Source organism: Narcine bancroftii, chromosome 2 (assembly GCF_036971445.1).
Source record: "Narcine bancroftii isolate sNarBan1 chromosome 2, sNarBan1.hap1, whole genome shotgun sequence".
NCBI classification, from domain to species: domain Eukaryota; kingdom Metazoa; phylum Chordata; class Chondrichthyes; order Torpediniformes; family Narcinidae; genus Narcine; species Narcine bancroftii.
Genome location: NC_091470.1, coordinates 74,006,482 through 74,020,304, shown reverse-complemented (window position 1 = coordinate 74,020,304; position 13,823 = coordinate 74,006,482). Strand labels below are relative to the sequence as shown.

The window sequence follows — 13,823 nt, the reverse complement described above, 5'->3', positions numbered from 1 at the left end:
ACACTTCATTCCGGTTCTCAAATGTTGTTGGCAGCAGCTGGAGGATCCGTGTCTGAGGGACAATGGGCTGACATTTACTGGGGGCTGCTGGAAACAGAGGACCCACAGAAGGTAGGGCTGCTAAAGCTTTATAATCAATGGAAGCCGTGGATCCAGACGTTACACCCGTATACCCCTCCCTCGGACCCTCCCCATATGACCCTCTTTTACGATAGGGATGGGGATGAAATGTATCAGCATGCCTTTTATGAAGAGGTAGAGGGCAGGCAATGGGAAATTAATTCGGACTACATAGTGATAGGAAAGGAGGGAGTGGCCGCTGCGGTGGCACTGACATCTGAACAGCTGGAATGGTATGAGATGGCAGGTGAGGCCATCCCTCATGTCACCCTTGCAATTGGCACTACTCATCAGGCAAAAGATTTGGGACCGATGTGTCAGAACTTGAAGTCCCTAAGGGACTGGTCTGACACCCAAATACCGACATTGCAGTTCTCCTCATCTGCTCAGGCATACAGAATTTGGTCCATTACATATGATCAAGTCCTCCTTGAGCATAGACAGATTGAACGATTTCATGGTAGGGAGAAGATGGATCACCCCGACTCAGCCCCTATGCTAGACTCTCTTCCTGAGAACCTGTGGTCAGTGGGATCAGCAGATGTGGGTTTTTGTCAGCAGGTTGATCCCATGACCTTCGAACTGTCAGATTACACCCCTATTTGGCAGATGCAATACTACATCATCCAAAACCAAAGACAGTAAAGGAGATGCTTTTGTTTTTGGGTTTGTCAGGTTATAGTAGGCAGTTTATCCCATCGTATGGTGAGTTGACACATCCACTGCGAACTTTGGTGAATGAGCAGGGGATGAGGAATCTGGGAGCTACACTTGATTGGACTGCACAGGCTGAGATGAGTTTTATTCTATTGAAGCAAGCTCTTACAACAGCTATAGATTTGGCGATTCCAAATTATAACTACCTTTCTTTTTGGATGTTTCTGAAAAAGCACACACAATTGATGGTGTTCTTTTTCAGAAAAAAGGGGGTGGAAGATGTGTGCTCATGTATGGGAGTATCACACTAGACCCAACGGAAGACAGACACCCACCATGTACAAGACATGCAGCAGGAGTAGCAAAGATTCTACAAAAGGTGGCACACATAGTAATGGGACATGGCCTGACAGTATTAACAACACATAGTATTGTAGCATTTGTGAGCTCCACAGCATTTACAATGACTTCGTTAAGGCAGACGAGACTAGAAAAGATCCTGAATGCTCCAAATGTTACGTTTACCCATGAAGCCATTAACATGGCAGAAAATAGTGGAGAGGATGAACCAAACAATAAAAGGTAAGATCGGGAAAGTACAGGCACGGACCAAACTAAATTGGGTGGATGCGTTGCCTCTGGCATTAATGTCAATAAGGAGTTCGGTAAGTTCTGTGACAGGATTCACTCCATATGAACTACGAACGGGGCACCAGTTCCCGGGACCAGGAGCCGGAAGTCAGACTACGAAGAATGAGGTAAGTTCAATGGGATGCAAGCTGTATTATGATAAACTAACGGCTCTGGTGTCAGATTTTTCACAACAGGTCACAAGTCCCAACAGAGAAGGGGAAACACCGATACCTTCAGTCGCGGAGTGGATTCTGCTAAAGGTCATCAAGGGAAAGTGGTCGGAGCCCAGGTGGACAGGACCCTACCGAGTGGTGGAGAGGACGTCCCACGCGGTTCGACTACAGGGAAAAGGCGAGACGTGGTATCATTGGAGTCAGTGTGCAGCCACGGACCCACCAGCACGGACACTGGAACAGATTCGTACGGCGGCGACTGAGAACCTGTGAGCAACTACGGACTAAGAACTTTCTGAACGGGTCCCTTTAAAGAACATATTGGACTCCGGGGACTGTTGATGGTAGAATCTATTGTTGTTTAAAAATCGATGACAATGGGCAAGCAGTAAAGGAGATTTCTTCAGGTATTCGCAAATTAGCTCATGTCCCGGTTCAGACCTGGCGACCCTTGGGCAGCGCATGGCTGGGAAATTTGTTCTCTGGAGACTGGGGATGGATACATACTATAGTGCTAGTTGCTGGATTTGCGGTTTTGGCGTTGATTCTGATCCCGTGCATCCTTCCCTGCCTCCAGTGCCTCATTCAACGAGCGCTGTCACAGAGAGACATCCCCAGACCCCAAGGCATGTATTTGTCCCTACTGCCCTCTCAAGAGTGTAATGATTACAAGGGATCAGAAATGCCAACCCTGGCATGTAACCCGGATTTCTCTATCTAATAAGTTAACTGGTGGTTGGTCTCATTTTCATGAGACCAAAAGGGGGACTGTTGGAATCTAGGGGTTAAAACATTATGAAATAAATGATTAATCAATAAGTTTATTTGTACTGCATGAGTCAGGGAAAGAGGAATGTGGCTAAGTGGCTGTCACAGCCTGGAGCAAAGTTGGCTGAACAAAATTGGCTGCTCCCAAGATACAGGGAGAGGATATGCATAAAACGATTTAGGAGGAATGCTCAACTGAAGGAGGTGGGAAGTAGCACAGGAGACACAGGCCAGATCAGAACAAAGAATGGCCCGCAAGAATCAAAGGGAATGGAAAACCAGTCTAGGAGGAAGATTAAGGCACGAGGAGGTGTTAAAGAGAACAGCAGAAATTGGCCAGACAGGGACCGAATGGTGATTAGAAATATCTGGGGATGAATTAATTTCAGATCTAAACAACAGGATAGTCTGGCCTGGAGGATTAACATGGGAAGGCTACACCCCAGAAATCTGCAAAACAGGAGATGACTTGTGATAACCCTTATGCAAAAAGATCTAGCAGGGAAAACAACTTTTGTTCTGTGTGATAAGATTGACCTATATAAACTGTGCCAACTGGACAATAGGGGTCAGTCTCGGGGAGTAGCTCACTGGCAGGTGACCTATGAACTAACAGACTGACCCAGAGCTCTGTTAAGTTTTATTCTTGTGCTGTGCTGTGCTGTGTGGTGTAATAAACTGACTGTTGAACCGAATACCTTCTCCTATCACTTCATTCAACGAACGCGCTGGACTCAGTTCACACATAGACTAAATTAAGAGTAAATAAATTAAAGCCAGAGTCCAACACTATCCACAATTCCCCACACAGCTGGAACCACTCTGGGAAATGCAGAGTGGTTCCATCTGCGTGGGGGATTATGGGTAATGAAGATGGCTATTGATCCTTCTTCCAGCTCTTCTGCCCAGTTCTGCCCCTCTGGTATGCCAACCATGGCTCTTCGCTCCCTTCTTGCATCCATCAGACACCCTGGCTCTGCTTCTCTGTCTCCACTCCCCAACATCTGTCCTCCTTCCTCCCAGGCCCTGGAGCTTAGCAACCTGGTCCCTTCACCCTCTGGCACCAGCGGCTCAGTAGGCTTTGACTCTCTTTACCCTGCTGGGCCTCCACGATCTTCGGGCTGGACTCCCTCCACTTCCACGCAGCTTGCACACCCATTCCCACTCTCTCTCGTTCCTCACTGCTCTCCGGCTCCTTGGTCTCGGCGGCCTTGGTGAAGGGGGAATGGGAGGAGGATATTTCTGGGCGGCAGGAGGGAGCCCTAACCTCAGCACCAATCACCGTGGGAGCCCTGGTGGTGGCTCCTGAGTCACAGTCTGATGGCGTCATTGCGACATCATCAGCCCGGCCCTAAGCAGATGGCTTTAGTGGCAGTGCCTTTATGGAGCGAGGTGGAGCGACTTGCTTCACCTATGGGACTATCCATCTCCCCAGACGAAATGATGTCTGCATCCAGCATCTGCCATCGACGTTTTTATGCAGATAGGTGAATCGATGTAAAGGCAGAGAATATCCACCTCTCCATTCACTTTTTTACCTCGATAAAAAAAGGCCTACAGATTATGAAATTTACTGAGGAAACAGATGCACAACCACGTTGTTTTATCTACCTGTTTCTTCAGATCATCTTTTGCAGGCTTCTTAGCTGTTTGTGCGACTCTATGTACAGGACTCTGCATTTGTGAATCTTCAGAAATCCCATACACTGACTGACAGAAAAAAAATACACCATCATAAATCAACAATACTTCACCTTCCAATTGACCCCAAAAATGAGTGCTACATTGTCCAGGTATAAGTGTAACTAACAATCAGCAGATGAATCCCTAAAAGCTTTCTCCTTTTAACTGATAACTTCATTTGTAATGCAGACGTCAAAACATTTCAAAGGAATCTTATAGCAAATTACTTATTTGTCAGCTTCTACCAACAATACCTGAAAACTTTCCATATTGGTGAAGGAAGTCAAAAGTTTCTACTCAATTTACACATCACTATTGGAGAACTAAAGACAATATGAAGAGGAGGATGGGAATTTAGTCCAAAAGATGTAGCAGCAGAATTAGGCCATTTGGCCCTTGAAGTATGCTCCACCATTTCAATTATGGCTGATGTATTTTTTTGTTCTCGACACCATTCTCTTGCCTTCTCCCCACAACCTTTGACAACCTGACTAGATTTGATACTGAGAGTGGATCATCTTGAATGTGTTGCCTGTGTCGCACATGGTACAATTCAAGAATTGCACCATGTGGCCTTCTGTTCCATGTGTAACCATAGTAGATTGTGCAAACTCCTTTTGTTCTCTACTCCCAATCAAACCCACTCCCTACCCATCCTCGCTTGCAGGTTTTTTGGTTTGCCCTTCCTTCTTTTAGCCATCCAACCTCCCTAACTTGGCTTTCGCGAGTTCCCCAGCTCTGCAGCTCCATATGAATGTTTCCAGAATTAAATGCACAGTGATGACTTTGATCAGGACTCCCAGATTTCATACATCATCCAATCTCTGATAAAAAGATCATCCAAACCTGCAAAACTGCGGTTCTCTCTTGACCGAGAGAAAAAGCCTAGTTACAGCCATTAATTTTTCATTCCTAGGTGGGTTGGAATGTGCTTATAAATCATTTAATGCATTTCCTCTGGTCTTATTGAAGGACTTTATGTTGCAGCACCGTGTCACCAGAAAGGTAAATTGGATCTTTGCTTTGGTCCATTCTGATTTATTGTGAAGAGTTCATTTAATTGAACGTGGAATTAGAGTCACATGTCACAGGCCCTTTGGCTCACAAAACCGATTAATGTGGAGTGTAAACTCTTTCCTCCAGTTTTGCTAAGACGGATTCTTTGTTTGGAAATTAGTGCTTGGGCACATTGCACTTGGGCCACACTGCTCACTATCACTCAGCACATGTCCATATGCTTTCTTAATTTTCATCCATTGAGTCCACACTCAGGTGTTGGCTGAGGAAGTATGGAGGAAGTCCAGAAAAATAAACTAACAGCGTGCTTTATTAAACTAAAGGGTTGACAGGAAGAAAGAAGGAAAGAGGGTATTTCTTCTCAGTGTGGTAAGCCTTATCCAGGCAACAGGTTCTTGCCAATGCTATACTCAGGATATAATAATACAGTTGTGGAGAACAGATGGTCACATGGTACAAATCTTAGAGCCACTTATTTTATCATTTATCTGGCAACATTATCAACAATATATAGCAAAATCTCCATCGTGCCTGCTTTCATATTTAATAGAACTGCTCACGTTAACCACCTGTGACTCTAAAATCTACTAACCAAATATTCATTTATTTATATATATATGTATATTTGTCCTGCGTATGCATTGCTAATCTACATGTGCGTTATGAGCCTTGGTCCATCTCTAGCAACCCTCTCCCTTTCCTTGATCTCTCTGGCTCTATCTCAGAAGAAAAGGTCATGACAAATCATCAGAGATCTCCTCCTTCATCAGACAACTTTGCTTTCCCTCCACCACCATCAACTCGGCATTCATCTGCATATCCTCCATTACCCATACATTCTACCCTGGCCCCCTCCACCCCTTTGCGCAACAAAGACGGGATTCCTCTAGTCTTCACCTACCACCCCATTAGCCTCTGCATCCAATACATCCTGCTCCGCGATTTGGGGTGACACAGTTACCACAACACCATTACAGCTCCAGCGATCGGGACCAAGGTTCGAATCCCGCGCTGTCTGTAAGGAGTTTGTATGTTCTTCGTGTATCTGCTTGGGTTTTCCCTCGGGCCTCTGGTTTGCTCCCACCATTTGAAACTTACCAGGGGAGTAGGTTAATTGGGTGTAAATTGGGCAGTATGGACTAGTGGGCCAAATGGACTGTTATTGTGCTGTATTCTAAATTTACAATTTAAATTTCTGCCACCTACTGGATGATCCCACCACTAGACACACATTCACCCCCTCCTCCCCTCTCTGTCTTCCACAGAGACCAATCCCTCCATGACTCCTTTGTCCACTCCTCTCTCCTCACCAATCGTCCCCTTGGGACCTACTCATGACCACAGGAGATGCCCCACTTGCAGCCGCACTTTCTCCTTCACCAGCATTCATGGCCCCAAACAGTCCTTCCAGGTGAAGCAATATTTCACATGAATCTGCAAGGGTCATCTACTGCATCTGGTGCTCCTGCTGTGATCTCCTCTATATCGGAGAGACTGGATGCAGACTGGGAGATTGCTTTTTGGAGCATCTCGGCTCTGTCCGCCACAGTAGCTTGGATCTCACAGTGGCCACCAATTTCAATTCCCTATCTTATTCCTTTGCTGTCCATGGTCTCATGCACTGCCAGATTGAGGCTATCCACAAATTGGAGGAACAACACCTCATCTTCCAACTGGGTACCCTCCAAATGGATGGGGCATTAATATCGACCTCTGGCTTTCATTAAACACCCCCCCCCCCACTGCTTTCCCCTGTCGCCTTCCCCAGCACTGATTCTCCACTTCGCTGCCTTTCACACAAAAATGATAAATTCTTACCTCGTTCCTTATCATATCCATTTAGCACCTTTTATTGGTCTGGATTCCTCCCCCAGCCAACATTGTCTGAATTCTGAGACTTTCTGATATTTCCTGCTTCTGGCTTATTCTCCTTATTCGTTGAAGAAGGGCTCAGGCCCAAAAATGTCAGCAATATATCTTTTCTTTTTTACTGACGCTGAACAGATTGGCTGAGCTCCTCCAGCATTTTGGTGTGATTTTACGACAATCGCAACATCTGCAGACTTTCGTGTTTCATTCTACATGTGTGTTATGTCTAGTTGTGTGTCTGCATGTTTTGCACCGAGGACCAGAGAACGTTGTTTCGTTGTGTTTTACTGATGATAATGATAATGAACTTAACATTTTCAGACGAGGACTGGTTTTCTGCTCTTAGTTTGATCAACGATTCCTCGTTTTGTGCAAGGCATTGTTTATTACAATTTAAGGTGGTACATACAGTACATATGTCCAAACACAAATGATCTTGTTTCAATGCAGATGTTGATCCATTATGTAAGTGCAAAATTTTTGAAGCTTCTTTGATTCATATGTTTTGGGAGTATCCCAATTTAGGAAGATTTTGGGAGAATATTTTTCAATCTTTATCAGTGATTTTTAAGATCAAAATAGACCTATGCCCTTTAATTGCCTTGTTTGGTTTTTCTCGTGAAGCGGATATACCTCTGTCTGCATCTCAAGAAAATGTTTTAGCTTTTTGCACATTGATAGCCTGACAAGCAATTTTAATGAAATGGAAAGATGAACTTTCACGGATTCATGCACAGTGGGTACATGATATAATGAAATATTGAAGATTAGAGAAAATTAGATACAACGTTAAAGAATTTTGAAAAGACGTGTGGCCCATTCATTGAATACTATCATGATGGCAGTTTTAGGTAAGTTGGATGTTCTACTCTCTGAAAGTCCATTTCTGAACCTTTTTGCTTGATTATAGGGAAGGGGTAGATTAGAGGTAGTTTTAGGGGTTTTTTTTGTTTTCCTTTTTTTCTTTTATTCTGATTTTAGATCAATTGATCAAATATGGTTTAATTATGATTGTCCTAGATCTTATCAATCAGTTTGGTATTATACTGAGTTGTGGTGAGTGTTGATATAATGTAACTCAATTGGTTTATATTCATAATCATTTTAACAAATAATGTCAAATTAACAATTATGGATGAATTTTGCTTTGGATCACATTTATATTAATTGGCGACTTCAGGGGTTTCTACGAGGCTCTAAAGGCTGTGTACGGCCCCTCACCCCAAGTCCAAAGCCCGCTGCGCAGCTCAGACGGCAAAGTCCTCCTCAGCGACAAGATCTCCATCCTCAACCGATGGTCAGAACACTTCCAATCTCTTTTCAGTGCCAACCGCTCAGTCCAAGATTCCGCCCTGCTCCAGCTCCCTCAACTCCCTAAGGCTAGAGCTGGATGAGGTCCTCACCCAGGATGAGACATATAAGGCAATCGAACAACTGAAAAGTGGCAAAGCAGCAGGTATGGATGGAATCCCCCAAGAGGTCTGGAAGGCTGGCAGCAAAACTCTGCATGCCAAACTGCATGAGTTTTTCAAGCTTTGTTGGGACCAAGGAAAACTGCCTCAGGCCTTCATGATGCCACCATCATCACCCTGTACAAAAACAAAGGCGAGAAATCAGACTGCTCAAACTACAGGGGAATCACGCTGCTCTCCATTGCAGGCAAAATCTTTACTAGGATTCTACTAAATAGAATAATACCTAGTGTCACCGAGAATATTCTCCCAGAATCACAGTGCGGAAACTACTGACATGGTCTTTGCCCTCAGACAGCTCCAAGAAAAGTGCAGAGAACAAAACAAAGGACTCTACATCACCTTTGTTGACCTCACCAAAGCCTTCGACACCGTGAGCAGGAAAGGGCTTTGGCAAATACTAGAGCGCATCGGATGTCCCCCAAAGTTCCTCAACATGATTATCCAACTGCACGAAAACCAACAAGGTCGGGTCAGATACAGCAATGAGCTCTCTGAACCCTTCTCCATTAACAATGGCGTGAAGCAAGGCTGTGTTCTCGCACCAACCCTCTTTTCAATCTTCTTCAGCATGATGCTGAACCAAGCCATGAAAGACCCCAACAATGAAGACGCTGTTTACATCCGGTACCGCACGGATGGCAGTCTCTTCAATCTGAGGCGCCTGCAAGCTCACACCAAGACACAAGAGAAACTTGTCCATGAACTACTCTTTGCAGACGATGCCGCTTTAGTTGCCCATTCAGAGCCAACTCTTCAGCGCTTGACGTCCTGCTTTGCAGAAACTGCCAAAATGTTTGGCCTGGAAGTCAGCCTGAAGAAAACTGAGGTCCTCCATCAGCCAGCTCCCCACCATGACTACCAGCCCCCCCACATCTCCATCGGGCACACAAAACTCAAAACGGTCAACCAGTTTACCTATCTCGGCTGCACCATTTCATCAGATGCAAGGATTGACAATGAGATAGACAACAGACTCGCCAAGGCAAATAGCGCCTTTGGAAGACTACACAAAAGAGTCTGGAAAAACAACCAACTGAAAAACCTCAGAAAGATAAACGTATACAGAGCCGTTGTCATACCCACACTCCTGTTCGGCTCCGAATCATGGGTCCTCTACCAGCATCACCTACGGCTCCTAGAACGCTTCCACCAGCGTTGTCTCCGCTCCATCCTCAACATCCATTGGAGCGCTTTCATCCCTAACGTCGAAGTACTCGAGATGGCAGAGGTCGACAGCATCGAGTCCACGCTGCTGAAGATCCAGCTGCGCTGGGTGGGTCACGTCTCCAGAATGGAGGACCATCGCCTTCCCAAGATCGTGTTATATGGCGAGCTCTCCACTGGCCACCGTGACAGAGGTGCACCAAAGAAAAGGTACAAGGACTGCCTAAAGAAATCTCTTGGTGCCTGCCACATTGACCACCGCCAGTGGGCTGATATCGCCTCAAACCGTGCATCTTGGCGCCTCACAGTTTGGTGGGCAGCAACCTCCTTTGAAGAAGACCGCAGAGCCCACCTCACTGACAAAAGGCAAAGGAGGAAAAACCCAACACCCAACCCCAACCAACCAATTTTCCCCTGCAACCGTGTCTGCCTGTCCCGCATCGGACTTGTCAGCCACAAACGAGCCTGCAGCTGACGTGGACATTTACCCCCTCCATAAATCTTCGTCCGCGAAGCCAAGCCAAAGAGAGAGACACACACACGGAACATGTTCTATTAATAGACTATGCATGTAGGATTATTATGTTAAACTCAATAAAAATATTATAAATGTTAAAGGATAATGAACTTGAACTTGATTGGGGTTAATCATTTACCTCACTGCTACTTTACTGTATGAACCCTATGCTGTATCCCTTGATTCCATTCATATTGAAGAATCTGTCAAACTCTGTCTTGGTCATATTCACCAATTGGGTCTTACCAGCCCAAATGCATACAGAATTTAAAGACCCATTAGAATTTTTTTTGTAGAAGCTCTTCTCAGATCAAACTTGAAGAAACATCTTCACCAAGGTGATAATGCTTTGGAATTCTCTACCCTGTGGAACTTAAGTTGCTGAATGTATTCTGTTATGTCTCTATGTTACTTGGGAGGCTTCTTGAATAATTTAGAGATGCAAGATTCAAATAACAAAAGAGACTTTACTTACTGATGTCTTCCACCATCTCATGAAACTGTTCACGCACACACTCCTATACATATGCCCATCAGTGGTGCATGACAGTTACTACAGTGAGAAGGGTGTATTTCTTACACAGTTACAAAATATTTCACATTATCCTGACTATATAACATCTCTCCTTTTCAAGGTAAAGAAAAATTTAGTGTTCTTTATCATTTTCTTTCCAGTGCAACTTGAGTAACTGAACTTGTATGCTAGTTTATTTGCACAACTATTTTTAAATAGTTCTTATTGATATTGCACTGGTGACAGTATGTTCCTTTGCCATCTTGTGACTGTTGGGCTCTGTGTTGCTGGTACACGTGTAGGTGATGTAGCTTGTGCTTCACCTGACAACTGCTGTGTTGATGTTTCGGTATTAGTGGTTGTTATCTCTTCACTTGATATCTCACTTGATATTGGAGTTGTAGTCTTTGTTGGGATTAAAGCTTTCTGTTCCTCCTCAGCTGATTGCCAGAGTCTGTTTCGACAATGTATGATCTTGGTGTCTCAGCTTCTCTGATGACCTTTACTGGGGACCATATTTTCAACATCGGCTCTTGAATATGCATGCACGTGCTGCCCTCTGAAGAGTTCTGGCAGTGTTTGTGCATGTCTGTTATAATGCTGGCATCCTTCTTCTTCCTTGTCAGCCAGTCTTCTTCTCATTTCCTCCTGGTCTTCTGGAGGGTGCATTTTGCTTGGCAGAGTTGTTTTATATCTCCTGCCATTTAGAAGTTCTGCCAGGAACTTCATGTCAGCCCTTAAAGGTCTTGCCCCTAATAATAGAAGAACTAGGTGTGGGTCTTCTTTTGTTTTGCGACACTTAACTAGTGTGCGTTTCACAGCTTGCACTTGTCTTTCAATGAACCTGTGACCTTTGGGATAGTATGGAGATGATGTAGTGATCACAAACCCATATTCTGCACCCAGCTTTCTGAATTCTTGTGACATGAACTGTGCTCGTGTATTCCTTGTTCAGCAAGGAGCGCTGGCATTTCTGAGGTGATATTTGACGCTCTCAGGTCTTTCACCCCTTTGATGAATGGAAACTTAGAGTAGTAGCTGGCTACTATTAAATACCACTCTTGATTCTCAGTGAACAAGTCTGCTCCCACTGTGTGCCATGGCCTAGTAGGTACTTCTGTGGAATTTACCCAAGCAGTCAGCTCAGGCACTTTGGCTATGACTTGCATCCTTTTGGTTAGGTTCTTCATCTGGATCTCATAATTGACAGAGATAAATTGCAACACCCAGCAGCTATCCAGACCTAGAATTGCTGGTCTGTCTGTTTCTACCATGTAGAAAGTACAGAGGTTATCCTTTCCCTTATGGCAGCCATTGATCTTAGCTCTCCCTGGCTGCTTGATCGTGAGTCCACCATTGGCCATTTATGTGATATTTGCTGTTTCCAATGCACTATCTTTTGGATATCTTTTTATTATGTTCTCTGGGAACATCTGGCAGTAGAATCTGAGTGGAAGGACGTTGCTTTGTGATCTAGCATCCAGCTTCACCTTTAGATTAAATATCATAGGCTTGTTCTGGATTGACCTCTGTATTTGGATTCTTGTGTGCAACTCACTTCCTTCTTTCATCTCATCCAACATCTCATGAATGTATATGGATTCTTTGTCCAGTATCTTGGTGTCAGAGTCCTCATTGTTGTTTCCTTTTATGTGGTGGATCTTCTTGTCTTTTTTCTCCACTGCTATCACTTTTTTCTTCATACCAGACTTGCACATCTTCATCCAGTGGTTTGCTTTACCACAGGCTCTATGTTCAGAACCATATTTGGGGCATTTGTTTTGGTTATCGAAAGGGTGTTGTCTGCCGCACTTCCTGCATGTCTTGGGGGCCTGCACTTTTCTGAATGTATTCTTTACAGCATCAACCCTTTGCTGTGGGTGGGTCTGCATAGCTAGGGATTTCATTTTCATCCTCATGGCTTCAAAGGCTCTGGCTGTGTCTATAGCTTTGACCAGCCTCAGGCTACCCTTCCCTATAAGCGATTTTTGCACTTCGGGATGGGCACCCCCTATATTAGTTGATCAACTAATCTTTCCTCTTTATCCTTAAATCTGCATTTTGTAGCAACATATTTTAGTCTAGTGAGGAAGTTATCAACAGTTTCATCAGTCTCTTGTATTAAGCCTTGAAATTCATAGTATTTAATTCTATGATTAGACCTGGGTTCAAGGTGAGAAGCAAACTTTGCAAATATCTGCTCTGGATAATTTTTCTCCACCTCTGTAAGCTCCCAGCTATTAAATAAGTCAAGGCCCTGCTCCCCTGTCCAGAGAAGTATAGAACTGACCATCTCCTCTGCTGTTGCAATTTTTAAAATAGGTTTTGAATGTTAAATTGCACTTTTGCTGAAACATTCAACAATGTCTTCAGCCTCCCCATCCATCACTGGGTGAACTGCTGTTGCTCCAACCATTTTCTCCAGTAATGTTTTTTCTCTTCTTCCCCTTTGTATTTCAGTGACTTGCTTTATTCTTGTTCTCTTATACCACTGCCACCATGTTATGTCTGTGTTACTTGGGAGGCTTCTTAAATAACTTAGAGATGCAAGATTCAAATAACAAAAGAGTCTTTACTTATTGATCCCTTCCACCATCTCATGAAACTGTTCACAGACACACTCCTACACATATACATATATATGACCCATAGTGGTGGACTACAGTTACTACAGGGTGCAGTCTTATGCAGTTACAAAATAGTTCACCTTATCTTGACTATATAACATATTCAATGAGCTTTCTTATTTCCATTCTTTCCAGAGATTTCTATATGTTTAGATTTTGTTTTGAATATTTTATTTCCAAATTTTAATCCACAAGAGTAAATAAATTTCATTCAATAAAAAAAACTTTCACACATTATACATTAAACACCCCCACCACCATCCACCCTACCCACACCATAGCCCCAGAAAAAGAAGAACAAAGAATGAAAATAGAAAAGGAAGGACTGGAGAATGTCAAGGGAATAAACTATATATATTTCATAAAATCTCATATTGAAGGGTACCAAGAAGTAAGGACTTCAGAGAGTCTATTAAACATTCGAATCCACATTGTGCAAATATGAGCAGCATATTTTCCAAAATATATGATACTTATTTCATAAACTACTATATGTTTGGATTTAATTGTATATGGCAGCAAAGATTCATCCTGCTTGTTACTGGGAGATAAAGCAAAGAAACAGCCATTATCTTTTCATTCCCAGATGGGTTGGATTGTGGTTAT

General features: G+C 43.8%; 1 protein-coding gene across 8 annotated transcripts in view; it reads right to left on the bottom strand.

Annotated features, from left to right (window-relative positions):
* LOC138753742 (regulator of G-protein signaling 6) overlaps positions 1-13,823 on the bottom strand; it is a 125,786-nt gene that overhangs the window by 21,910 nt on the left and 90,053 nt on the right. For all 8 annotated transcript variants that reach the window (XM_069917096.1, XM_069917097.1, XM_069917098.1 and 5 more), the window contains one exon: positions 3,963-4,061. In XM_069917096.1, the coding sequence (XP_069773197.1) occupies positions 3,963-4,061 (99 nt within the window). The remainder of the gene's footprint in view (positions 1-3,962; positions 4,062-13,823) is intronic.